At 46.6% G+C, this 26,812-nt stretch overlaps 1 protein-coding gene across 4 annotated transcripts in view; it reads left to right on the top strand.

Moving 5' to 3' along the window:
- Positions 1-26,812, top strand: part of SLC22A23 (solute carrier family 22 member 23) — a 192,890-nt gene that overhangs the window by 109,383 nt on the left and 56,695 nt on the right. For all 4 annotated transcript variants that reach the window (XM_039462679.2, XM_010338125.3, XM_074398393.1 and 1 more), the window contains exon 4: positions 26,233-26,401. In XM_039462679.2, coding sequence (XP_039318613.1) covers positions 26,233-26,401 — 169 coding nt within the window. The remainder of the gene's footprint in view (positions 1-26,232; positions 26,402-26,812) is intronic.

The following is a 26,812-nucleotide window of genomic DNA, read 5'->3' as shown; positions in this document are numbered from 1 at the left end:
ATGTCTCCTTGTAACCGAGGATGCTTGCTGTAAGGCTCAGTGACTTTCTGCAGCTGGAAGGTTTGAAGCTCTGTTTTCCCTGGACGGTTTCCTAGTTGGATCTTGGGTTGAGTGAGCAGCCACTGGGGTAAAGTATCTGGCCTCAGGTGTCGGGTGGGTCAGGTCCTGGGAGTTGGGAAGGGCACCACACCAGCCCAGTGCCTGGAATGTGGTGGATGCTCATGTGATCGCCAGGTCAGTAAGTGCTGAATAGTGGGCTGCATTTTTCTGTCAACAGGGCTGGATTATATAGTATGCACTCACTCAGGTGCAGACGGGACTCAGTAAGCAAGCAGTGGCTTTGCTCAGTAAAGAACCTGAGAGCAAGACGAACACAACACAGACTGCTGTTGTCACTCTGAGCAGATAGCCACAAGTCAACCAAAGCTCAGGTAAGAAGAGAAAACAGAAGCTTATAGAAAATACAGCTCCTGTTCCAGGAAAGAGGGCGCCTAAGCCTTGGTTCAGAGGGCAGATCTCATAGTTGTAGTAGTTGTTCCCGGCCGTGGTCAGAAACCAACTCCCTCCCTCACTGCCCCACGTCCCCACCTCCTTCCGTCGCAAGCATGGAGTCATGGAATGTGCAGCCACCGAGGACTAGAGGTTTGAGGTTGAAGAAAACAAAAATAACGTCTCTTTCCTCCTGGAGCCTTCAGTCCAGGGCAGGAGACACATGGCATGCAGGTAATTAGATACATGTGACCCCCACAGCTGGGACAGGTGCTGTGAAAGAGGAGCCTACAGTGAGATAGGACCCAGGGAGGCCTGAGTTAGACGAACGAGTGGAGAGCAAAAACCTCCATGAGAGCACATCACCGTGCGGAGACAGGAGGCCGTCTAGGCTGGGGCACCAGTCACACGCCTCCCGGCGCTGAGCAGAGCTTCATCTCCAGCAGTAGAAGGAAGGGCTCTTGGCCACAGCCTGCGGGCAGGGCAGACTGTGTGGGACCTACAATGCCAAGCCAAAGACTCAGGAATCTTGTGGATAAAGTGAATCTCCCGAGTGGGGATGAGAGGAATAATGAGAAAATATCAGATTTTTTAAAAATTCAATATGAAGTCTTAAAAATCAGATTTTATTATCCTAAAAAGTGTAGATGAGAAAATGTAAAGTAGGAGGAGCAAGAGAAGCCACTGAGGAGAAGCAGGAGGTAGCCAACACAAGCAGTGAATGAGAGAGGCAGCTTAGGAGACCCAGGAGATCAAGCAGAGACCCAGGGCATTTGGGAGTTGATGGCGTGGCAGAGCCCTGCTTCCCGTTACCCAGGGAAAGGAATGACTACCTGGTGTAGTTAAAGTCTCCTGTGCAGTTCAGCGCTCAGAGGTCAGCTGTGATGGTGCCCCGACGTTGGGGATGGGTTGCTCAGGTCACCCGCCAACACTCACCAGAGCCTTCTCCGTGCCAGCTCTTCACCATCCTGAGAGGCGCGAGGAAGTGTGAGAGGACATGGCCCACAAGAACGCTAGGGTTCAGTCAGGGGAACAGACACGTGTGCGCGTAAGACAGTGCAGCTGTACAAAGTAGGAGGCCGCTGGATGTCCAGCCGTGACGCGAGGGGTAAGTCCTCGAGTGGCGTGGCCACGTGGGCAAACTTCGGGCGCTCACAGGACATCACAGCATGGGGGGAAGTTAATGACTTGGGGAAATATGTGTAACGTAATGCAAAATAATAAAAGCAAGCTGATAATTAAAAAACTTTTTGAAAGATTACAAGGAAATACACAAATATAAAATATGAACACTGGGTATTTGGGTTACTGGTGATTCCCTTAATACATACCTCTGTATTTTCAGGGAATTCCCATGGTATCTTTGTTTAATGTGAAAAGTTAAAATATATGTATGTTATCCTGTAGATGCTACTAGCGGGTTTATGCTGTGTGTCAAATGTGTGCCCTGACCCAAGACAGCTTCGCCAGGTCCTAGGTTAGAATTCATCCTGGGTGTTGTCAAGGGCGCAATATTTCTAATAGGACTGAGCCGAGCAAAGGCATGACAGGAAACTAAGTGAAAGGTGGGTCCAAGGAGTGGCCAGGGAATGGGCATAGCTCCTGTGGATTCCCAAGAGGCAGTGGGAGGGTGCAGCTGGGAGTAGCTAGAGGTGTATGCCCGCCCAGGATCTGCATGTTATGACACAGGATTGTGGGGCCGACACAAGGGTTTTGTTTTGTTTTGTTTTGTTTTTGTTTTTGTTTTTTGAGACAGAGTCTTGCTCTTGTCACCCAGGCTGGAGTGCAATGGCGAGATCCCAGCTCACTGCAACCTCCGCCTCCTAGGTTCAAGCGATTCTCCTGCCTCAGCCTCCCGACTAGCTGGGATTGCAGGCACGTACCACCACACCCAGCTGATTTTTTTTCTATTTTTAATAGAGACAGGGTTTTACTATGTTGACCAGGCTGGTCTCAAACTCCTGACCTCAGACGATCCACTTACCTCGGCCTCCCAAAGTGCTGGGCTTACAGGCATGAGCCACCACACCCGGCCAACACAAGGGTTTGAAGAGACGCTTAGGAATACCCTTGTAAGCTGTGTGGCAGTAGATACGGAGGGGACCCTACCCGAGCTGGAGCGGAGCAGCGGCAATGGAGTGCACAGTCACTAAGAGGATTTGTAGGGAGGAAGCTGGCCGGACCCTGGGACTTCATCTATGCAAGGGAGGAAGGGGTTGCTCCCCCAGTTCTCAGCCTAGGGTGACTAAGGGAATGCATGGGTCTTAACAGACATGAAGTGGATGGAACAGCTGGCTTTTGTGTGAAGAGGATCAGGGGTGAGTGCAGCTTCAGATATGCATTGTTGGGTTTTAGAGGTACGTGAGCCTGTGAGCAGGTCAGCAGAGATGTTGAGCTAGGACCTGGGCAAAGATGGCACTGGGATGTCAAGTTGACATTGTGCACATCCAAAGTGGGGCCATGCCCTTTAACAGCCAGGAGCCCGTTTGGGCTTTGAGCAGTTCGAGGCGGGAAAAGCTTCAGCGACGCCAGGCTGAGTCAGCCATTGGCTGTAAGTGGAACATCTCAAATGCTGAAGCATTTAGTGGCAGTGTGACAGCTGACAGCAAGCTTGTGTGTTGGGTCACTTGGTGTATTCTGCAATACCAAGGAAAGCCACAGCAGCCAACACTCTCAGAGAATGGGAGACACCAAAATAGAAACCAGCTCGGTTGTATGTACAGCAGGTTATATACATAAAACTGAAACAAAACCAAAATCTGTTTAGCAGCAGGTAGGCCAGTTCTACTTCATGATTATTTGGAAGCAGAGCTGGTTTTATATAATAATAGAAATGTATTACTGTAGTCAGCAAACATTTGACCATCTCAATTTCATATGAATACGAGTCCCGCATTTCTCTCTTATCCTCTTGTCTTGGGGAAGGGCACCATGTTTTTAGAAATATAAACTACTGGGGCCAGGTGTGGTGGCTCACACTTGTAATGCCAGCACTTTGGGAGGCCAAGGCAGGAGGATCATTTGAAATCAGGAGTTCAAGACAAACCTGGCCAACATGGTGAAACCCTGTCTCTACCAACAATACAAAAATTAGCCAGGTGTGGTAGTGTGCACCTGTAATCTTAGCTACTTGGGAGGCTGAGGCATGACAGTCACTTCAACCCAGGAGGCGGAGGTTGCAGTGAGCCAAGGTCACACCACTGCACTCCAGCCTGGGTGACAAAGCGAGACTCCATCTCAAAAAAAAGAAAAGAAAAGAAAAGAAAACTATAAACTACTGGTACTTTCTTTATAACTTAAAAGTGAGTGCTTTCCCTGTAAGAGGTTGTTTTCTCAAGATGAATGGAGGTGAACTATACAAAACTCAAACATATGTCTTTTTCTCAGTCACTCGGTACCCACTGAAACACCTCTGTGTACTAATTCCCTAGATGCTGAGGCCAGGAATCTACTGAATTTGAGAATATAGTAGAAGTAACACTAAGATAAAAGAAAGTTAAGAATTCTGACAAAGCCAGTTGTTCTTTGCATTTGGACATAGGGACATATTTATTACAGTCTCAGCCATGGGTCTTTTGTCTAGTCAAATACTGGACAACAAATGACCATTTTCTTTGTGTGAAGGAAGTTTGCTCAGTGAGGAGTCCATCTGTTTCCTGATACTTAAAATTACTTGAACAATTCACCAAGACTAGGAAGATGGTTCCCTCAGCGCAGGCTCCCAGTGCTGCCAATAAGTGAGTTTTGTCCTGTGTTTGCTTCTAGTTCTGGAAGCACCTCTACCCCATTTTAAGGAGGCAGCAGGTGGATTGTTTGCAAGAAGCTTGCTTCAGAAATTATAATGACCAAAAGGTGATACTGAAGGAGTTCATGATTGCCTAACGCTTACTTATTTCTATATGATTAAAGTTTGGAATTGGTTCTTTCAAGACATGCTGTTCATTACTACCTCCAGAAAAAGGATCTTTGTGCATCACTCTTTGTACAAATTTGTTTCACTTTAACCTTCAGTGAAATTCCAGACATTTTAGAATGGCTTTTAGTTTTTCAGAAAACTTAGAACCCAGGCTGTCTGGCTCTGGAGCCCAGCTCCTGACCACATGGTCGTGTTAGACGCTGTCACCTGTGTCCTTTGAACTTTTCTATAGAGCCTTTTAGACTCATCGGAGGGACCCAAGAAAGGAGGAAGGAAAGAGGGGAGGAGAATAGGGCGCATGTAGAAGTTTGGCCAAGCTGTTTTGGGTACACAAGTGTTCTCTATTATTTCTTATACTTTTTCTCTATATGTGAAATACTACATTTTTAAACAATTAAGTTCCATTTTTCCCTCCTTCTTACTTACATGCCATTGAGAATGCTGGGAAGGTGTTTTCATTTCGACACCTTAACACCAGATTCTAGATTAGTGCTGTCCAATAAAATACTTGAAGTGTGGCCAGTGCAACTGTAGAATGGAAGGTTTACTTGTACCTCATTTTAATTAATTTAAGTTTAAGTAGCCATCTGTGACCACTGTATTGGACAATGCAGTTCTGGGAGAAAAAGCCACAGAAACCAGGACAATCCCCAGTGCTGTCAGAATGAACAGTAGATTCTAATTCGTGTGCCATTCCCCTTAGCAAAAAATCTTCTTAAAATACTTTCTAACTTAGGAATAAGTGAATCAAGTCTAAAATTTACTCGAGAAAATATTCTCAATATTTATAGAATGTAAGTTCCTTCTTCTGCCATCCTGTGTGTTCTGTCTTTTCCAAATGAAACCTTTTCCTTCCTTCTTGTGTGTATGTATTTAAGGGCTGTTCTCTGGCCGGCACCAATGTTTGACTGTGATCAGCTCTTCTCTGGGTTTAAATACAGCCGACTCCCTAAGGTCATCAATCACCGTCATTATGTTTGGAAGCAGATGGACAATTCAAGAGCAACCTAGGGTCTTTTGACAATTGGCTGGTTGCTGAGTATTTAATCTCGTCTCAACAAACATGGGAGAGAGCCCTCATTGATGAGCTTCGCTTGTTAAGGGCTGGTCTCATTAATGGTCAGGGTGATAAATTGTGCTAGTCTTATTGCAAAAAAGATGTCTAAAAGGAGGACATTGTGTCGAGATGATGAGGATTTGGACGTGCGTGCCTGTGTGCATGTGTGTGCGTATTTGTGTGTTTGTGGGGACTAGTGGTGTTTTCTTTGGTCTTAAAGGATAAATCTGGTGTTTAAAATCCCAAGATCTCAATTCAAGTTCTGGATACTATAAAGGGTATGACCTGAGGCCTGTTTGGTAATTAACCTCTTGGGGCCTCCCTGTTAAATGGGATTAGCACTTGTATACATGGCAAGAGTGTGGTTAGGAAGAGCTGTGGAGATGCAGTGACTATTTGCTGCTGAAGTGGTCAGACTGTGCCACTGGCCGTAAGGATTGTTTTGAGCTGAGCATAAGGATTGAGCTGAAAGCATTTGAGAACCAGCAGATCAGGGTGTGGCTTTGTCTGCCCTCCCCCATCTACCTGTAAACAGAGCTTGCTCAAGCCTGTAATCCCAGCACTTTGGGAGGCCGAGGCGGGTGGATCACGAGGTCGAGAGATCGAGACCAACCTGGTCAACAGGGTGAAACCCCGTCTCTACTAAAAATACAAAAAAATTAGCTGGGCATGGTGGCGCGTGCCTGTAATCCCAGCTATTCAGGAGGCTGAGGCAGGAGAATTGCCTGAACCCAGGAGGCGGAGGTTGCGGTGAGCCGAGATCGCGCCATTGCACTCCAGCCTGGGTAACAAGAGCGAAACTCCGTCTCAAAAAAAAAAAAAAAAAAAAAAAAAAAAAGAATTCAACTGTTGTAAATCCCCATTTAAAGGAGATTTCCCCCAACAGAGCCGAAGATGAGAAGTTGGTGTAGGATGAGGAATTGCATAAACACACCTTGCTAAAACCTTCCCTGATGTATTCCCCCATATATTTCTCAGTCATTCTCCACTATTTATTCTTGCTTGAAATCCTAACCCCCGCCCCGTGTTAGGATGGTATATAAAGCCCTAAATTCCAGCCTCTCCTCTAAGCCATTTTTTTGCACGCTCCTGCGGGTACATGAATAAACTTTGTCTTTTTCTCTTGCCAGCCTTTCTTCTGTCACTTTAATTCACAGCCCCAAAGCACTAAACCTAAGAGGGTGGAGGGAAAGGTTTTACTCCCCAGCAGTAAGATGAAGCTGTTATTTGTATGATGGCAGTTTCAGGCAGATGGAAAATCCTAGCAATTTTGCTGACATTTAATGGCAAAAGTAGATTCTAATGTCCTGCCCTCCCCGCCACCACCATTGACTGGCTTCCTGGACTCCTTCCTGAAGGCATCTGTTTCTTGGAATCTGGACTCAGGACCCCAGGGGATTCTGATGCCGTGCGTCAAGGATGCCTCACTTTGAGAAGCACTGTTTTCAGAGACCTCTGCAGATTGGAAGAGAAAAAGGCTTGTGTGCATTTCACAGAGGGTGAGCCATGAGCCCGAATGGCCTCACTTCCATAGTTTCTGGGACTATACTTCATTATGAATTTCGAATGTTAGTATTCAGTTGCCTAAATAAAGTAAGGCATTCCTTTAAATTTTGCTTTATCTCAATTTGTTGGCCACACAATGACTTTGAAGGAGAACTATGTTAAGGAGATGCGTATCCTTAAAACAGCAAACTACATTGGGCTCGATTTCAAAATCTGGCATCCATCTTAAAACAGAACGGTAACTGAAAATAAGTTTTCATTTTCACACAGACACACCTAGAATTTAAACCCGTATTATGCACCTAGAGGAATAAGATGCTAGTTTAGGAGCTGCTGAGCCGGGATTATCTTTTTAATGCTACTGAACAGATTTCTTCTTCTTATCTATGAATCGAAATGTAGATAATCACTTGGGCCTAGGATTTGTTTAGGAACTGAAAGAAGTACATGAAGATTTAAGTTGTATGATTTTTACAAATCTGTTAACTTTTCTTTTAAAGGATTTACAGGTGTGGAAAGAACGGCCCCAGCCTGGAATTTTATTCCCAGCTTGCATTCTGTGTCCTGCTCTCCCCAACCCCACCTCCCTCCCTTGACAGCGAAGCTTCAGTCACAACAGATGACAAATGAATTGTGCGTGTGGCTTCTTCTCTTTTGCTTCTTTTCTCTTCTTCCAGCTCTGTCAAAGGCAGCACAGCGCGAATCAGGAGTGCTGGCTGAACACTAACCCCCAGAAGAAGTCTGAGGTGGTTTGGTAATGACAGCATTTACATTTGAATGTCACCTAACACCAGAGCAGTGATTAACCGGCTACTGCAGAGTCACATCCTAACTGGAGTAACACTGTGAATTTTTTTCTGAGTTTTCATGCTCTGGACCCAAGGAGTTGGAAGAAAGAGAGAGAGAGAACAAATACCATGCACCTAGGAGTTTCACAGTGAGGTCTGACATCTGTCATTCTAAAAAGTTTCAGGTGCGTCCTCTAAACTTCACCTTGAAACAGCCTCTTGCACTGTATAAAAGTTAGGCTTTTGGAACAAAATCTTTTGAACAACTACAACAAAAAGTATGCTTCAGTGGCATAACTTTTTCAACATTTCAGTCCTTCATATTTAACATTTTTCCTCTCAACTTGATCGGAGGGAGTGCATTCTGAGAAACCCTCTTTCCACTGAACCTCGAAACAGCTTCTGAGGTCATCTGTGACTTGGGCCAGCCTCTGGAGAACCTCTGTGTGGGGAGTGTTTCTCTATTAAATGCTGTGTGTTCTGAACATAGTTCCTTCAGAGCCAGGAGCTCACAGGAGCCAAGTGACCCCTGACTTCACAGCAGGCCACCTTCAACCCTGTGAAAGGAGGGAAGGTGCCACCACAGGCATTGGTGATGGGAATGCCGAGGGTTGTGTGTAGCGTGAGAGACCGGCCCCTCCTCCTCAACCTGACCCTGAAAAAAGGTGCATAAGTTTGAAGACATGAGTTCTTTAAATATCATTCCCTAAACCCCATTAAATGTGTCCTTTCCAGATGGATCCCATCAGCACCCACAAGTACCTAGGGACAGTCTCTTGGTTCTCACATCTCCAGCATGTCACGAGACCCCTTGTCCTGGAAGCCCCTGCTGTTTTCCATAAGGGTGGCACTCCAGTCACTATAAATTTGCTGCGACAGTTGTCCCCTGCTTTTTCACATGGGACCTTGAAAATAGTTTTTGGCCTTTACACAAAGGATCATTTAGAAAGGTCTTTATATTGTGGTTAGAAATCGGGTCACTTTGCAAGTTGCTGTTCTTATGCAAAATGTTCCCAACTTTTGCAAGAATTATAAACTTTTACAAAAGTTAGTTTGTATCATGGTTGCCTGGAAGTAAAGGGGCAATTTATCATAGACTGTTGTGATTGTGCACGGGTCCCCAGGCCAGCCCACAGGGCTGTTTAATCGTGTCCCTGAATTATTAAACTAATGTGCTGTTTGAAGGCACTACAGAGAATGTGCCGGGCAGGCATTTTGCTTTATATCATCACTTTATTTGACTCTCGCAAACAGATAGGACCTCTTGTCATTTCATAAGAGAGTCATAAGCATGTCAAGCCTCTTGCTCAATGTCATTCATATAGCTGGTACTTGGAAAATGGAAATTCCAACCAATTTCAAAGCCCTTGCCCTCGCCACTCCCTTTTCCAGGCTGTCCCTCCTGAATAATACCACTTTTGTAGGAGCGCTCTCTGGACTAGGAAATACCTCCCCTGTGGGGAGAGGAGAGGAGGGAAGGTGTATTCTCATGGACACATTTTTAACTTCAGACGTCTTTATAAGGAGGCTCAGATGTTCCTCAGGTGTCATTGTTACAGGAAAGGGGTCCCGATCCAGACCCCAAGAGAGGATTCTTGGATCTCATGCAAGAAAGAATTCAGGGCAAGTCCGCAGTGCAAAGTGAAAGCACGTTTATTAAGAAAGTAAAGGACTAAAAGAATGGCTGCTCCATAGACAAAGCAGCTCTGAGGGCTGCTGGTTGCCCATTTTTATGGTTATTTTTTGATGCTGTGCTAAACAAGGGGTAGATTATTCATGCCTCTCCTTCTTAGACCACATAGGGTAACTTCCTTACTTTGCCACAGTGTTTGCAAACTGTCACGGCACTGGTGGGAGTGTAGCAGTGAGGACGACCAGAGGTCGCTTTTGTGGCCATCTTAATTTTGCTGGGTTTTGGCTGGCTCCTTTACTACACCCTGTTTTATCAGCAAGGTCTTTATGAGCTGTGTGTTATGCTGACCTCCTATTTCATCCTGTGACTTAGAATGCCTTAATCATCTGGGAATGCAGCCTAGTAGGTTTCAGCCTCATTTTACCCAGCTGCTGTTTAAGATGGAATTGCTCTGGTTCACACGCCTCTGACATTAAGAATTGGAAAGCTCTCACCAAAGGAGGGACAGGACCAGGGCTTGGGAACTCGGCCGCACCTGGGGAATGAACAGAAAACGAAAAGCTTTGTGGCAAAGCTTGACAAGGTCTTTGAAGACAGATCACCATCTGTCTCCGTCAGTGGCCTGTGTGCATGGTGGTGGGTTATCAGATTAGGATTGGATGAAATCATACTGTTTTAATTTTTGTTAAAGTTGAAGGAAGAGTTTTAAAGGATACGAGATCCTGATTGGTAGGAGGCTGACGTGGATTTTAGCTGCAGTGGCAATCATAGCCACAGAGCTATTGCATCACCTAAGAAATGACTGGCTCCTCCCTCCCCTCAGCCCTGTTGTTCCCTCTGCAGCTCTGTGCTCTCCACACACATCCCCTCTTCATCTGGCGTCTCCATCAGATTGCTCAGGCTTCAGCCTTAGGGGTCACTTTCTCCATGGGGCCCTCCTCGGCACCTTTGCTGGACCTCTCTTGCCCCATGTTCCCCATCTGGTCAATGTTGACGGAACAGTGGTTTAGAAGGGAAAGAGCTGATGTTCTCAGACAAGAGCAAGAAACCCAAAAGGCGACATCATCTTACATAATTAAACTTGGTGCTGCCACTTTTAATTCTGTATGGGTTTTTAAATCCCTAACAGCGTTCTTCTTTTTATTATCACATAATTATGAAATGGTACAATTTTGAGGATGTAACTACAAGAGAAGAAAAACATTTTTCTCTTCCCTTTTAGGTTTAGAACCTGGGACCCTGTCAGTAAAACTGACTAAAGGCAAATTAAGGCCAGGCACGGTGGCTCACACCTGTAATCCCAGCACTTTGGGAGGCCAAGGTGGACAGATCACTTGAGGCCAAGAGTTCAAGACCAGCCTGGCCAACATGGTGAAACACCATCTCCTAAAAACATAAAAATTAGCCAGGCATGGTGGCACGCACTTGTAATCCTAGCTACTCAGGAGGCTGAGGCAGGAGAATCGCTTGAACCTGGGAGGCGGAGGTTGCAGTGAGCCAAGATTGTGCCACTGCACTGCAGCCTGGGTGACAGAGCAAGACTCCATCTCAAAAAATAAAAAAATAAATAAAGACAGATTAACAGGAAAAAAGGGCATACTTGTGCTTGATGTCACTATTTTAATTTTTACATGTATAGGGAAGTCTCACAGAAAAAGAAACGAAAGCCCAAATAAATGGTTAAGCCTGAGAACTTGTATACCATTTTAACAGAAAGTGATAAATGATTTGAGAAATGACAAGACAAAGGAAAAGGCTTTGGGGTTCTAGAAGCAGTGCGTTATGAGAATGTAAATTATGAGAAGGTAAATATATGGGGGAAGCTGGTGGAAGATGAGGCTATTTTGTGAGGTTTGTTTATGCAGATTCAAGTCGGTAGTGTCCTCAGTGATGAGTCCTCTCATTTCCTCTTGCTCCTGTGGGAGAAGGGAGGGAGTTTAGGGGTGACAACTTCACAAAGAGAAATTTGTGCCCTGCCTCTAGGCAGAAAGTTGGGTGAGTAGAGAGCTTTTCCTGCATCTGCTGTTTCCCAATTGTCTTCAACCCAAAATAATCCTTTTGCAAGTAGCATATTTAAGTATTTCAAGGTGATGTGCTCTGAGCCTCTTGACAACTTGGTGATCTTGTTCCACGTTCCTTTCACAAATTTGAAAACCCAGGACCCGAGGGAGTCCCCGTGGATCACGGAGGCCGAGCCCAGCCTGTGGCCTCTGTGTGCCTGTCACTCACACCAGGCTGTCTGTGCCCTCTGTGGAGCCCGAGCACATAGCACGCAGGAAAGACTCACCTGGGTCCCTGCTCTTTTGCCTCTTGGTACCTTCCCATCAGGGCTTTTCGGGGGCCTGGGCTTGAAATCTAGCTCTTCCTTTTACTAACTGCATTTACGGGAGTCAGTGAGTTAGTTTTTCCTGAGCTTCACTGGTGGCAGGATAAGGCAGGATTAAAAAAAAAAAAAAAGAAAAAGAAATTGTAACACTTACCACAGAGGTGGTTGTGCAGATGATAAAAGGCACTGTGCCCAGTACCTGGCACCCACAAGGCCTCCCTGAATGCTCACTGCACTCCCCAGCAGCACCATTGGCAGCTCTGTAAATGGCACCTCCGCCTTAGGCACACATAGTCACTGAGTGCAGCTGTGTGGGGTGGGGTGGAGATTTGCTCTGACAAACAGGCCGCCTGGCGCTCCTGTGGCTGAGGCAGCCCTGAGGAACTCTGTGCATTTGTGTCCAGTGCAGAGCCCTCAGAGGCTGTGTTCATGACAGACAGTCATGCCGTTGTGTATATATGCTTAATAAAAGCTAGCCTGCCAGGCGCAGGGGCTCACACCTGTAATTCCAGCACTTTGGGAGGCTGAGGTAGAGGGACTGCTTGAGCTCAGGAGTTCAAGACCAGCCTGGGAAATGTAGCATTGAAATAGAACTGTGCTTTAGCGGCAGTAACCTTGTCTCTACTACAATTTTTAAAACTCAGCCAGGCATAATGGCATATGCCCATAGTCTCGGCTACTTGGGAGGCTGAAGTGGGAGGATTGCTTGAGCCCAGGAGGTCAAGGCTGCATTGAGCCATGATCGCACCACCGTACTCCAGCCTGAGTAACAGAGGGAAATCTTGTCTCAAAAAAAAAAAAAGTGCTCAATTTGTTAGCTCAACGAATTGTGCCTCTCTCATTTATGTGGTCTGATTCAGGGAGAGTTAGTGGAGCGTCCCGTAAGTGCTGAATACAATGCTAGATGTTAGGAAGGACACAGGTGAGAGAGTGGATTTTCTTTTCGAGGACCTTGCTACTGTAGCAGGATAGGGCTTTACAACCATCTGGCTGGCCAGGAACATTGAGTTATGTGAGAAGAACAGACTGTGAGAAGGGGAATAGGCCTGGGACAAAATCATGGAGGACCATGTTTGGTGGGCTCAGAATTTGGACTGATGTAGAATTTTTAGCAGCATTGAAATAGAACTGTGCTTTAGCGGCAGTAACCTGCCAGCAGGATGTCAGATGGATTAAAGAGAAGAGCTCCTTGGTAGCAAAAGCCCTCATCAGAGGTGACTGTGGCAGTCCAGGTGAGAACAATGTGGGCGTGGCATGGAGGTGCTGTCTCCTCCTTCCCACCCAAGTAGATGACCACACACAGATTCTGACTCCCAGCCTCCCACCTGGTTGGGAAACATTTACTTAATGCTGAGTTGGGTGAAGTGCAAATCTGTGTGTGTGCATTTTCTTTTTTTTGTGGAGTCTCACACTGTTGCCCAGGCTGGAGTGCAATGGCGTGATCCTGGCTCACTGCAACCTTCGCCTCCCAGGTTCAAATGATCCTCCTGCCTCTGGAGTAGCTGGGATTACAGGCACCTGCCACCATGCCCGGCTAATTTTTTGTACTTTCAGTAGAGATGGGGGTTTCACTATGTTGGCCAGACTGGTCTCAAACTCCTGACCTTTTGATCTGCCCACCTCGGGCTCCCAACGTGTAGGAATTACAGGCGTGAGCCACTGCACCTGGCTGTATGCATTTTCTACAGCTTCCAGCCCCTTCTAGGCAAAGAGTCCAGATTTTAGTCAACTCATTTATAAACTCAGATTATCTTATTAGGTTGGTGCAAAAGTCATTGCTGTTCAAAAACCAAGCTATAGAACTGGAGGGCAAGACAGAGCCCCCAGGGAAGAAAAGCCCCCAGCTCAGCATCTATTTGGCAGCCCAAGCTGTGCACGAAGCAGGGCACGGGTGTGATACACACAGTGTGACCCATCGAGTCACCTGTGTGGGACGTGAGAGCCCTGCCTGCTGAGGCTTTGTCTCCACCTGACACATGGGCAAGAGGAACTCACGACAGAGATGGCTAAGACTCAGGGAGGATGCTGTCACTAAATTCCCGGTGCAGGACTTGGCTGAGAACTAGTGTTCCGTATGTCAGAATCCTCATGGCTCTGTCTGGATGAGCAGGAAATTCAAAAGCAGACACTGTGTGTGACAAGCTCTATCAAAAACAAGATGGCCCAGGAACAAGATGGCGCCAGAGCAAGGTGGCACTGGGTCTTACAAGGTCTCGGAGCCTCTGCCACTGCTGAGGATACACTTTCATTGAGGTTGAGAGGAAGACCACATAGCACTCTCACCTGCCAGGATTTCCCTCAATCACAGACCTGTTTCTCAAAAACCCCTTCCCAGTTGCTGGCCTGGTCTGACTCTTTATTTCATTGGCTGGTGCCATCATTACATTGGCTAGAACACGAAAGAGCTTTCTGATTTGGTAGAGGAGGAGGAAGCTAATTTGAACTGCTCTATGTCTTATCAACTTCAACTTTTGTTTTTATTGTAATGTCCATTTTTACAAAAACTCAAACGTAATCCTAGGGACTTGTATTCTCCAAGTGGTGAGTGTCCTGAAGAGCCCCCGGTGAAATCACAGTTTGCTTTCGTTACCAGCTAACTCTGTGACCTTATTTTCCCCTTGAATAAAATGAGCAGGTTGGACAAGGATCAGCAGCTGCAGACTGGCAGTGTGCAGTCAGCCCCTGACCCCGCTCGTGTTCTGTGTGACCTAGACAGTGTTTTTGTTTCTAATTGAATTTAAAGGCCTTTAAACTGGGCAAGCACTGGGCGATGTGCCATAGGCTCCGCCCCTAGCACCCAGCGGGCTTCACACATTCCTTATCTGCCTGGCATTTGACTCTGCCAACCCTGATGAGTGTTCTCTGAGTTTCCTTTCATCTGAAATAGGCTGAGAAAACTTGAATTTCTTTGCAACATTGGGTCTCTTAAGCTTCTGCCGGTTTTGCCCTTTGGGTGTTGGAAGAACTTTTTTATTTAGTGGAAAAAAAAGGCACATGTCTGGTGTTGGTTACAAAAGCCAACATCTAGGCCAGGCACAGTGGCTCATGCCTATAAATCCCAGCACTTTGGGAGACCGAGGTGGGTAGATCACCTGAGGTCAGGAGTTTCAGACCAGCCTGGCCAAGATGGTGAACCCTGTCTCTACTTAAAATACAAAAATTAGCCAGGCATGGTGGTGGGTGCCTATAATCCCAGCTACTCGGGAGGCTGAGGCAGAAGAATCACTTGAACCCAGTAGGAAAACGTTGCAGTGAGCAGAGGTTGCGCCATTATAGACCAGCCTGGTCAACAAGAGTGAAACAACATCTCAAAAAGAAAAGAGTCAATATCCAGTTACCCCAAGGCCGATCGGCCAATAAACTTTTTTTACTTTTAAATACAAATATGTCTCTTCTAAAAAAGACATTTAGAGTTGTAAGCGCTAAAGCAGCTTTGCTTTGTTTTATTTTTAATATGTGAATGCGACAATGGGAAAATTAACTATGGAATCTCAGGGCTAAGATGTATAAAACCCTTCAGTGTTCAGAACGCTGCTTTTCAAAGGGTGTTCCTGAAGCAGCTGCATCAACATTCCCTATCTCATCCACTTATTTGGAAGCTTCAGTGGCTAATATTTGCAAAGTATACTGCAGAGATTCTTCAAGTGGAGCCTGTGTCAGAATTACTGCACAGCTTGTTGACACAGATTGCTGGAACCAACCTCAGTTCCTGATACAGTAGGACTGAGAAGGGCCCTGCCTCTGTGTTTCTGAGAAGGTGGCCCCAGGTGAGGCTGCTGCCGCAGGTCTGGGATCACACTTACAGACCGCTGTCCAGGAGGCAGTCTCCTCTGTGTGATTGCAATGTGGGGAAGCAATAGGGCAGGGATTAGCATTTTATATAGTATGGTCAGGGCAAAGCTGCCGGCAAGATCGCACTTAGGCAGAGACCTGAGTAAAGGAGGAGGGAGACAGGCATTTCTCTGGGGAGGACAGCCAGGGAGTGCGTGGCCTAGAAGCGGGGTGTGCTTGCTGGGTTTGAGGAGAGGCAGGGAGGCCAGTGTGGCTGAAGTGGAGCGATGGAGCAGGGAGGGGCAGGTGATGTGGTCTGAGGGGTGTGGGGGGTGGAAAGCATGTGAGTCATTGTGAAAGACTTTGCATTCGCTCTGAGTGGAATGGGAACCTTCAGAGGGGAGCATGTGGTGTGAAATTATCCATCACCCAGAGTGAGTGTGATTTCATGGTACTGCCTCTTCTGAACTATTTCAGGGCAAAGAGCCGGCTCTTATTGCTGAATACAACTTCTTCCTTACAAAGTAATTCAAGGTGAAAACAGTGCACAGTGAAGGATGGAATTAGAAAATCAAATCACCATTTTGCACTCCCTAATGAAACCATTAGGGAAAATGTTGGTGAACGACTTTAGGATGGGAGGCTGAGGCACCGCCACTTGGCTCCAGGGATCCGTGATAGCCTCATTCCCAGCAGGTGACCTCCGGCGGGGCAGCACCATGACGCCCAGACCCATCTGCGATTCGCTCTTCCGAAAACCTGAACCTGGGTCTCACTGGACCGTTAGGTGGAACTTCCCGTTTAGAGGTTAAAACGGTATGAAGGAACAGGTGAACAACATCGTGGGAAAGTAGTCACATAAAACCAGAGGTTTCCTCAAGTGTCATGGGGAAAGAGGATGCGGGGAGATCTCTAGATTGAAGGAGAATTAAGATATACAGTATGTGGATCTTGTTTGGATTCTGAATTTTAAAAAAAGAAACCATCAAGAAACTTTTTTGGAGTAATTGAGTAGGTTGGACACAGACTAGATACTGAATAATATTAAAGAATTATTGTTAATTTTGTTAGATGTGAAATGTCTTTTTTAGAAGAGACATATTTGTATTTAAAAATAAAATGACATGATTTCAGGAATCTGATTTAAAATATTACAAGGAAGAGAGAGAGAGGCAGAAGAACCTCGAGGGCAAAATATTGATAATTGCTGCACCCAGCAGATGTCATATGAGGATTCATTACATGATTCTTCTTTGTGAGTATATGGACGGTCAAAAGAAAAGTGTTTTTAAATCCAGATGCAAGAGAAGATGGGAAAATAAGAGAAGAAGAGAAAAGACTTATTTGGACAGACTAAGTTGCTAATAATTCTTCTCTATTTAGGAGAATTATGCCAGAAAGTAAAATGCATTTACTATTACTAGATTGCCACACAGTAATGACACTATGAACTGGTGTTGAGATCTGTTCTTGTTTGCCAAGCTCACAAAATAATGACAACTGACGATGACACTGATGATGAGAAATAGAAGTCAGATGATCTTCCCTACCCTCTGACAGCCGGCGAGCTAAGAGCGTGCTGTTATGGGTCAGAGCTTGAAGTAACTTAGGGCTCATCTATTTGGCCACATTCCTCGGAGGTTTCAAATGTGAAGGTCTGTGAGCCTTCCATTTGCTCAAAGTCATGATATAATTATACATAGTCACTCACTGCATGTGATTCTGACCCATAGAATGGATAGCACCGAAAAAACTGAGGATGGAGTATTGTCACTTTGGAAAACCTGAGCGGTAAACTGCTCTCCACCTTGAAGCCACCCTGTCCCTTCTCTGCTCCTTCACTTAGCTTGAAAATGCATGACAGGCCTGAAATGAAAGAATTCTAGTGGATGGGAGGTGATTCTAATCTTTGAAGTCATTCCTCTCCTTGGCTTTTTCTGCTCTTTTTAAATGCTAGGAGACTAAAAGTGTCATTAATTTAAATTCTTGAGCATGTGCTACTGAGCATCAGTCTTTGTTTTTAAACAGAAGAGATCGCTGGGCGTTTAAATCCCTATTCCTCACTTGAGTCATTAAAATGTTAGTTTTAGAGAAAAGACAGAACATAGTAGAAATAACTTATTATCTGAAAGGAAACTGAACTCTGTGGCTCATGTTGAGCTTTATGGTTGATTTTCCTCAAATTATTACTCACATATGAATATATACAACCATGATGTGGACTTTGGAAAGTCCCCATGTAAGGTCCCAGGCTAGCTGCTGCAGATTCACTGACCGATCTCTTCCACGTTGACTCTCATTGATTGAGGGGCACAGGTAAAGTGACTGAATTAGGAAAAAACGTTTACATTTATTCATTTGACAATTATCTGAGCTTCTTGTGTATGTCAGGCACAGTCCTAGGCTCTGAGGAGCAGCGGTGGGCAAAACCTAAGAAGCCCTTCCACCCTCGGAGCTTAGATTCTGGTAGGGCACAAAGGAGGCTGTACGTGAAGACTGCAGAGATGTGGAGTCACATGAGGGAAGCTGGCTTCAACTCCCATCTTGTTTATTTCTTAGCTGTGGGATCTTGGACAGGTTACTCAATCACCGTGAGCATCAGGGTCGTCCCGTGTAAAATGAGCATGAAAAACTAAAAACGATACCTACGTGATACAGTCATTGTGCAGATGAAATGAGTTTAACACATGAAAAATACCTCCCAAAGCATTTAGCTTTCAGCAAGTAAGAGCTGTTACTTAGCTTAGTACTGGAGACATGATAGGTATTCCATTGGTAAAAATTCAGTATCTCTGGCTTTGAGCATTTAATGCCCGTGTCTACATGTCTGGCAGGCACTGGAATGTGATTCATAAGAAATACTTAAAATTTCTTTGTTTTTAAAAATTTTCTCCTTCTCTAAATGGATAAAACTACTCTTTCAGATTCTTCTGACCATTCCCTTGGGTTGGCAGGTCCTAAGTTAAGAGGGAAAAGGAAGCCTTCCATGTGGAAGGAAAGACGTAGAGCTGTAATAGCAACCTTTTACAGTCATACCCTCCAATGATATTTGGGTCTCCGTGACTGGCAATTTCAGGCCCTTCTGCTATAATAAGGAGTTCCACAATCACAAGCCCCAAGGCCTATTTTCCAGGATTCTGGGGCCATGCATTCTTGCCTGTGGCAGTAATTATTGAGTGGTGTGTTAACTTCCAGGCCCACTTGGGGAGTGACAGGAAGGAGAGAGAGTGCATGGGAGAGGAGAGAGGTTTGCTTGGTGGCCCCGGAGATGGTGAGGCCAGCGAGCAGGAGGAAGCTCCCTGCAGTTCTCCACCTTGCCAGGGAAGGGAGGAGTCCAGGATGATGGGGCTGTCTTCACAGGACTCTGGCAGCCTCCAGGTGGACGTCAGCAGCCTAGGGCCGAGCCGGAACCAGGTTGGAGGAAGCCCAGCAAGGCAGGCGGTGTGGCCAGCCCTCCAGTCTCTGTTCAGAAAGCTGTGCCTCCTTCCTTTCCACATTTTCCCTCCGCTGGCAGAAATGGGCTTCTGGTCTATTGGATGATGGAGGAGTGCTGGGAGAGGAGAGGAGGGGGCGTGGTCCACTTGTAAGGAGAGCAGGTTTGGAAACTCGGCCTTTGTAAATCCTGTGCATTCCAGGGCTGGGCAGGGCAGTGGGATCCCCAAGCCCCTGTGTCCTAGTGGCCCAGTCAGCCTTGGCGAAGGCTTGCCCTTGGGAGAGGATGGCCCGGCCGTTCAGCGGTGGCCTCTGTGTGGATGGATTTCTCATTCCGCAGGCCTGTTCTGGGAATTGCGTTTAATTTGGAAGCCTGAGCAGTGTGGGCAGATGCTGTCCTTTCCTGAGCCCATCTCACCTCCCTCTGCTAGTGAGTTGTGTAGACTCGCCCTGTCCCCAGAGTGGCCTTGGGCCTGCGGAGTGCCTGGGGCAGCACAGCTGGGATGTCACAAGGGCTGGCTTCTCTCACCAAGGGATTTCGAGGTAGAAGGCACCATGGAAGTGGGTCCTCAGTCCTTGGGAGCTCTTCTCTCCTGAGAGCCTTGCTGCTCCTCAACTCAGACCTCCGTGCGGCTTTCCTCGGAATTCCGTGATAAATCAGTGAGGAGTAGTGGGGGATCTGTGCATGCCTTTCTGGCTGAAATGAAGTCCCTCAGAGGGAGACACGGGCGTCAGGCCTGAGGGTCCCTCACAGGTCTGTGACTGGACAAACACCCTTCCCCACAAGATGCTTATCTTTTTAAGTAGCCTGGCCAGCTCTCCCTGGACAGTAGAGGCCTGGAAAGAAAAGGACACTGTCGGCCAGGCATGATGGCTCACACCTGTAATCCCAGCACTTTGGGAGGCCAAGGTGGGCAGATCACAAGGTCAGGAGTTTGAGACCAGCCTTCTCTACTAAAAATAATAATTAGCCGGGCATGGTGGTAGGCGCCTGTAGTCCCAGCTACTCAGGAGGCTGAGGCAGGAGAATCTCTTGAATCCGGGACCAGAGTTTGCAGTGAGCCGAGATCACACCATTGCACTCCAGCATGGGCGACAGAGCAAGACACCGTCTCAAAAAAAAAAAGAAAAGAATACTGTTACACGGAGTTAGTGCACTGTATTATCTGAGTCCATTTTGACCAAGCTTTTTTTAAAACACAGGATATTTTAGGTCCCAGATGGAAGAGCTTGATTCACTAGAATTAGCCTCATCGCAACATCAGCTACGCTAACGCTTAGCAGGGCGGCCTCGTGTCTGTGAGGTCAGTGACATGTAGGAAGCCTTCCGTGGCGTCAGAATGAGCCAATGCACTCTGAGCGCTTCATGAGTGTTGTTTTCTCATGACCACCCTCTGTGGTAGGTACGAGCATTATCTACCATGGATACAAGGACACAGCAGCTCAGAGTGGCTGAGTAACTTCACACCTCCCAGCAGAGGCCCGGGAGGAATCTAACCCCCACCGTTGGACCCGAGTCCGAGACGCCTCCCGTACCCTGCAGGGCACGCTTTGTTCCGTGGGCTCGATTCTGTGAATTCCTGTCCTCTGGCTTAAGTATTGTCAGTCAACTTAATATATTCCTTTGTTACTAGCCAACTGCAGTCCAGAAAAATCCTGTACACTCCTTTCAGAGAAGCTGGAGCACTTAGCAATCCCAAGAAAATGTCTGTTTTCCCTACTGCCATAAGCATTCAAGAGTTTCTGAAATGTATTTAAGGAAAAATAAGCGTTGTGTTTTATTCATTTGTGTGTTATGGGAAAATGGGGACTTTTTTTTAAAGATTGGCTTCAAAAGGTTTTTGAGATTGTATTTATAATTACCGAATCCAATGAAGAGTTAGATCGGTGTGTGGTTTTTGGGGGTGAGAGAGGTGGGAGGGGAATGATAAAACTTTGATCTCCCCCTGGTATTTCTGGTGGGTAGATGCCTTAGCAGCTGGAGCTGGGCTGAGCCCTGTCAAGTACCACAGCTCGGAGCTTTGCGTTTTCTGTGGGGCTCCTTCCCTGTGTGGTGCAGTGTTTTGACAGACGGCCCCTTGAGCTTGGCAGTGCCCCGTGAGGCTGGGACCTGGTCCAGGCTGGCTGGGGAAGAGAAGCAGGGACAGGATGAGAGAGTAGGGAGGGGAAGGGGTGCAGCTCTGGAGATGAGCTTTGTGGAAGGCCCCATGTGACCCTGTGTGATGTGCAGGATTCCCTGATCTCTGTCTCAGAGTTCAACCAGAGAAAAGGAAACAACAGGAGATTGTGCCCACACGACCGTGAGGGTTGGCTAGGCTGACATCCATGAGGGGCCAGCAGGAGGGCCAGGCCTCAGGGCTCCAGGGCACGAGGGCGGGCACTGCTGTTCACAGGTGGAATCTTCTTCCTCCTCAAGGAAGCCTTGGCTGGATATTCAGGTCTTTCAACAGATGAGGCAAGACCCACCCAAATTATCTAGAAGCCCCTCCCTCCAAGTCAGCTGATTCTGGACTTCACTCACAACTATCAGCCATCTTCCCAGCAGCACCCGAGTCCACGCTTGAGCAATCCTGTGACAACAGCCTCCCCACGTGACACATCACACCCCCACACCCCACTCCCTCAGGCCCTCCTCCTCCGTCACATGAAGTGACTCCTCTGGGAGGCACAATGTTCTTTTCCTCCTGAAAATTGGTAAGCATCTGACAATTTCTGAAAAGCAAATCTCCCCGAGCTATGGCCTCCTAACAACGCCACGTTTCTATCAGAGCCTCCAGGCGGCCTCTGTGCTCAGACTGAGTCATGGTCCCTGCTGATTCACTGACCAGATGCCTCAGTTCAGTCTGAGCTACCTACTGTTTCATTCTCACAACCCTCAGTAATTTCTCTGCTTATTGACAAAGTATATCTAGCTGCCAAGAGTAGCTTGTGAGTGTTCCTCATTAAGGTGTTAGGGAAAAGTAATGTGGTCTGTTTGATTGGTTGGTTGGTTGGTTGGCTGGTTTTTAGAGATGGGATCTCACCATGTCAAATGAAACCAAAGAGAGACTTGGCAATAATTATACTGTTATGCACGTTGGGTATTCCTAATCAGAGTATCTGAAATCCAAAATGCTCTGAAACTTTTTGAGCACCTAAATGACACCACAAGTAGAAAATTTTACACATGACCTTATGTGATGGGTCACAGTCAAAAGATCGTTTGATGCACAAAATTACTTAAAATCTTATATAAAATTGCCTTCAGGATATGTGTGGAAGATGTAGATGAAACATAAATGAGTTTTGTATTTAGACCTGGGTCCGTTGCCCAAGATACCTCATTATACATATGCAAGTATTCCAAAATCTACAAGAATCATGCATGAGATTGTTACTCATAAACGCTAACACATAGCACTTACGTTCCAACAAAATACGCTGTTTAGTGCTCACAGCACCCCATTTTGTAGACAACAAAATGGAGGCACAGAACTCCTAAATGACTGAACGAAGGTCGCAGCTTCTGAGTACCAGGAGCAGGATGTGAACTTGGGTACTGTGGCTACGGAGTCCAGGCTTTTAACCACAGCAGTGGAAGTGCAACACACTGGCCACCTGAAATAGTTTAATGTTTGAATCTTTGATGCGTCACCCGAGGTGATATTTTATTGTGGCCCTTAAATGGTTTAGATAATCAGGGGGAGTCTTGCCACCCATAAATGAAAATCTACTAAGAGGATCTGGGTTTGGCTCCATTGGCAAAGAGATTGATTCTAGCAAGTACCAGGACACAGCTACCAGCCAAGGTCTTCCGTGGGCACTGTGAACGCCTGCCTGTGAGTGATCTGCTCTCCACATTAGCCAGGCCCTGAAGGGGCAGTTGGACTGCGGACATCATTCCCTGCCTTGCAAGCCCAAGCCCTAGTGGGCCTGGCCAGGTGGCTGGAACCATCTCCAAGGGGTGGGAGCTGCTGCACCAAATGCTCCTACTTGCAGATCCCAGCAGAAACCATCCACCTGCATCCCCGTCCCTCCTTAGGGATGCCAGGACTCAAGGCTTAAATGTCCTCATATATTCTTTCCTCTCCCACTTCAAAAAAACAAAACAAAACAAAACTGATTTCTCATCTTCCAGAGAAACATGTGATTAATGGCAATCCTCAAGTGCCTGCAGTTTCTTACTCATTGCTTTCTTTTACAAAAACATCTTTATAGCCACCTTCAGAATATAGTGAGATTCAAGCAGTTTGGAAAGATTTTCTGGTGAGTCAAGGCAAATAAGGTAGTTACCTGCAGATGGCCACACCTGTGTCCTTCCATCAGCCCACTATGTTTTTCCATTGCCTCGGCAGGAATGCTAGAATACCAAGTCTCTGCTGGAGTGCTCTGCGTTTTTCTAGCTGATGAAATGAAGTCGAGGCTCTGCTAGAATTAGTAACAGAAATAGAAGGAGTGGAGAGGTCAGAAAATTATTCCACTTCTTCAGCTCCCACAGATATGTCTTCGAGGTAAAACATGCTTACAATTTTGGGGAAACACAGTGAGCCAGTGCTTCTCAAGGAGTTGTTTGGGGAGCTCATTCAGATGCAGATGCTGATTCTATAGGTCTGGGCGGGACCTCAGATGTTGCATTTCTAACAAGCTCACATGTGATACCGACACAGCAGGTTCATGTACTACTCTTAAGGGTTAGGAACCACACCGACCACTTACATCCAGGAGAGGATTGAGAGAACCTTTGGAAGAAAAACTATGACCGTTTAATCATTGTCGTATTGACAGTCACACTAAGAGACGTGCCAGCCACAGCAATTCACCTGTAGCAAGGGGAGACTGAAATCAGACTGGCCCAGCCAGGGACCATTTTCCCAGCTCACCTTCAAACCTAGGACCTGGTCTGGGAAGTAGCCTCATGATCCTTTGTGTGACATCACATCAGTGTAGATTAGGATGTGGGGTTAGACATCCCAAAGCGGGCTCTGGTAAAAGAAGTGTAGTTGCAGATATTTTCTTTTCTTTTCTTTTTTTTTTTTTTTTTGAGACAGAGTCTCGCTCTGTCACCCAGGCTGGAGTGCAGTGGTGCAATCTCAGCTCACTGCAACCTCCACTTCCCAAGTTCAAGTGATTCTCCTGCCTCCCGAGTAGCTGGGATTACAGGCATGTGCCACCGCATCCAGCTAATTTTTTTTTTTTTTTTTTTTTTTTTTCGTAGAGACAGGGTTTCACCATGTTGTCCAGGCTGGTCTCAAACTCCTGACCTCGTGATCCACCCACCTTCACCTCCCAAAGTGCTGGATTATAGGTGTGAGTCACCGCACCCAGCCAATTGCAGATATTTTCATTGTATCATGTCACTAAATTAAAGAGAGGTATTGAAGAGAAAAACAGCAAGCAACATATGTCTGCTGTACCAGCAAACCACTGATACAACACCATTGTGCTATTTCCACATTATCTCTTTGACTTTGTTTAAAGGTTACCTGGATGGCCAAGTGCTGAATTTCCTTATCTGATACTAGCCCATGCCGAGCTTCCAACACTGAACTTAACCACACTAATGTAGATTTCTGGTTTCCATAGCAGCCAATTTACTGCTTGTGCTTAATATGTGAAAATGAGACCTACAACTGTTAGTCTTTTCTTAAAGACCTTGTTTTCTTTATTATTTGTAAGAGCAGAAATGCCAGATCTGGACCCTGCTAGGAAGTGATCTTTTAAATGAACCTGACCTATGGTACCAAATTAACAGCATCGCAGCAAATTGGCAAGAGTGAGCCATTTAATAGTGTTTTCCTAATTAAATGGTAGAAACCTCTTTCTAAGCAATAATCAGTGAAATCTGGTTTCTCTCTTGTTTGCTGTTAGCTATGATGACGATCTGTTTGCTTGTGACTGAGCAGGAATGGAAATTCTGATGGCATAATAATTTTTTTTCCAGCAGATGAGCTGCTGCAGGAATTGGCTGGCATAGTGCCCTCTCCTTGTTAGGGCTGATAACATCCTTATAGCCAAGTGTAATTCAACTGTTCTCTCTCTAGTCTGTTTCCCTTCTTATTGCGTTCTGACCTCCTCCCTCTGCTGTGGTCTCCAGACAGCCAGCAGATGAGCTGTCACAACTGATCCATGAAGCCCACCGTCCGAACAGCCTCTAACACACAGGTGTAGAAAGTGTTCTCTCCCGAGTATCTGTCTTCCTCCTCCTCTATCCTCTTCTTCTCCCCCATCTTCCTTCTTCCTTCTTCCTCTTACCTTACGTTTAAGAGAGCAAGCAAACAAGAAACCTTTAGAGAATACTACATATTGCAGAAGAAATTTACATGCTCTATAGGGAAAATATATATATAACCCAGCTGCTTTTCTACTATAAAGGGCTTTCATTAAGGTGATTCATGCAGTAGGTCTGTATTGGTTGCCACTTGGATGCAACAGATTAAAGTTTTCTGATCTTTTTGACTCAAGGTCAAAGTAAAAGAATAGATTCTTGCAAATAAGAGGGGCCGTGGTCCCTCTCTACTCAGTGGGCATTTGTTGAAAATAGACACTGTTTTTGGTTTTGGAGCTACAAGGATGAATTAGACATGGCCCTTGCCCAGGGAGAGGTGTCTCATAGTGACAGAGAAAGGACGCGTAACTCTCCCGCATTGCAATGGCCAACAGAACTCCCACATGGAGAAAGGGCTTTCTGGTAGGATCATTGCTATGTGGTCTGAGTCAGCCTTATTGTTTGTTTTTGTCTTAATAGACAAGCTGGGATTCAGCTCAGCTTCCCCACCGTCTCACAGTGTGAGTAGGTTGCCTGGAACTCAGAGTGCCCCAGGCACACTGGAGCAAGAACCAGAAGAAGGGGTGGGTGGTACACGTGGGTGGGAGTGAGTAGATGGACATGCCTGGTGTTCAGAGGTCAAGATAGCCCCTAATACAGCATCATGGACAGGAAGGAATGGCAACAGGATGGGCCTGAGGGGGAACGTGCTGGACAGCAAGCTCAGTGACGTCTGGAGAGCAGAGGAAGCGGGAACAATGGGTGATCTCTGTCATAAGCAGCACCATTTCCTGGTTTCTGAGCTGACCACCTCTGAATTACAGCATCGCCTTGTCATTGACCAGTTCTGTGGCCTTGAATAACCATCTCACTTCCGTTCCTAATTGGGAGCCTCAGTGCCCTCGTAAAACATTGGCACACCACCTAGGGGCATTTGTGGTGGGCAGCAGATGGAGACGATTTCAGTCGGTGGTGGGTTGAGCAGTGCACTGGCCTGGGTACACCCAGGACTCCCTCCCCGGGCTGTCGAGTGGGGTACTCATCTCTCTCTCATTGGTTCTGTGTTCTAGGAATAGAGCTGTGCCCCCCTGGAAAACGGTTCATGATTACGATGGTGGCGAGCTTCGTGGCCATGGCGGGGCAGTTCCTCATGCCTGGGCTAGCCGCCCTGTGCCGGGACTGGCAGGTGCTGCAGGCCCTCATCATCTGTCCCTTCCTGCTCATGCTGCTGTACTGGTCGTGAGTATCCTCCACACTGTGCCCTAGGCTGGTGTGTCTGCACATGCTTCCTGAAGGCCCAGCCCTGGGCAGGACACACAATCCCCAAACTTCCCACTCATTTCAGCTTGTGGTTCTGTCTGAGAAGGTTTTCCTCCCTTTTTAAAACAATTTTATTTTTATTTTTATTTTTATTTTTATGAGACAGAGTTTCGCTATTGTTACCGAGACTGAAGTGCAATGGCACGATCTCGGCTCACCGCAACCTCCGCCTCCTGGGTTCAAGCAATTCTCCTGCCTCAGCCTCCCGAGTAGCTTGGACTACAGGCGCGCACCACCATGCCCAGCTAATTTTTGTATTTTTAGTAGAGACGGGGTTTCACCTTGTTGACTAGGATGGTCTCAATCTCTTGACCTCGTGATCCTCCCACC

The sequence above is a fragment of the Saimiri boliviensis genome, chromosome 4, assembly GCF_048565385.1.
Source record: "Saimiri boliviensis isolate mSaiBol1 chromosome 4, mSaiBol1.pri, whole genome shotgun sequence".
Classification (NCBI taxonomy): domain Eukaryota; kingdom Metazoa; phylum Chordata; class Mammalia; order Primates; family Cebidae; genus Saimiri; species Saimiri boliviensis.
This window is presented reverse-complemented; position numbering and strand designations above follow the sequence as displayed.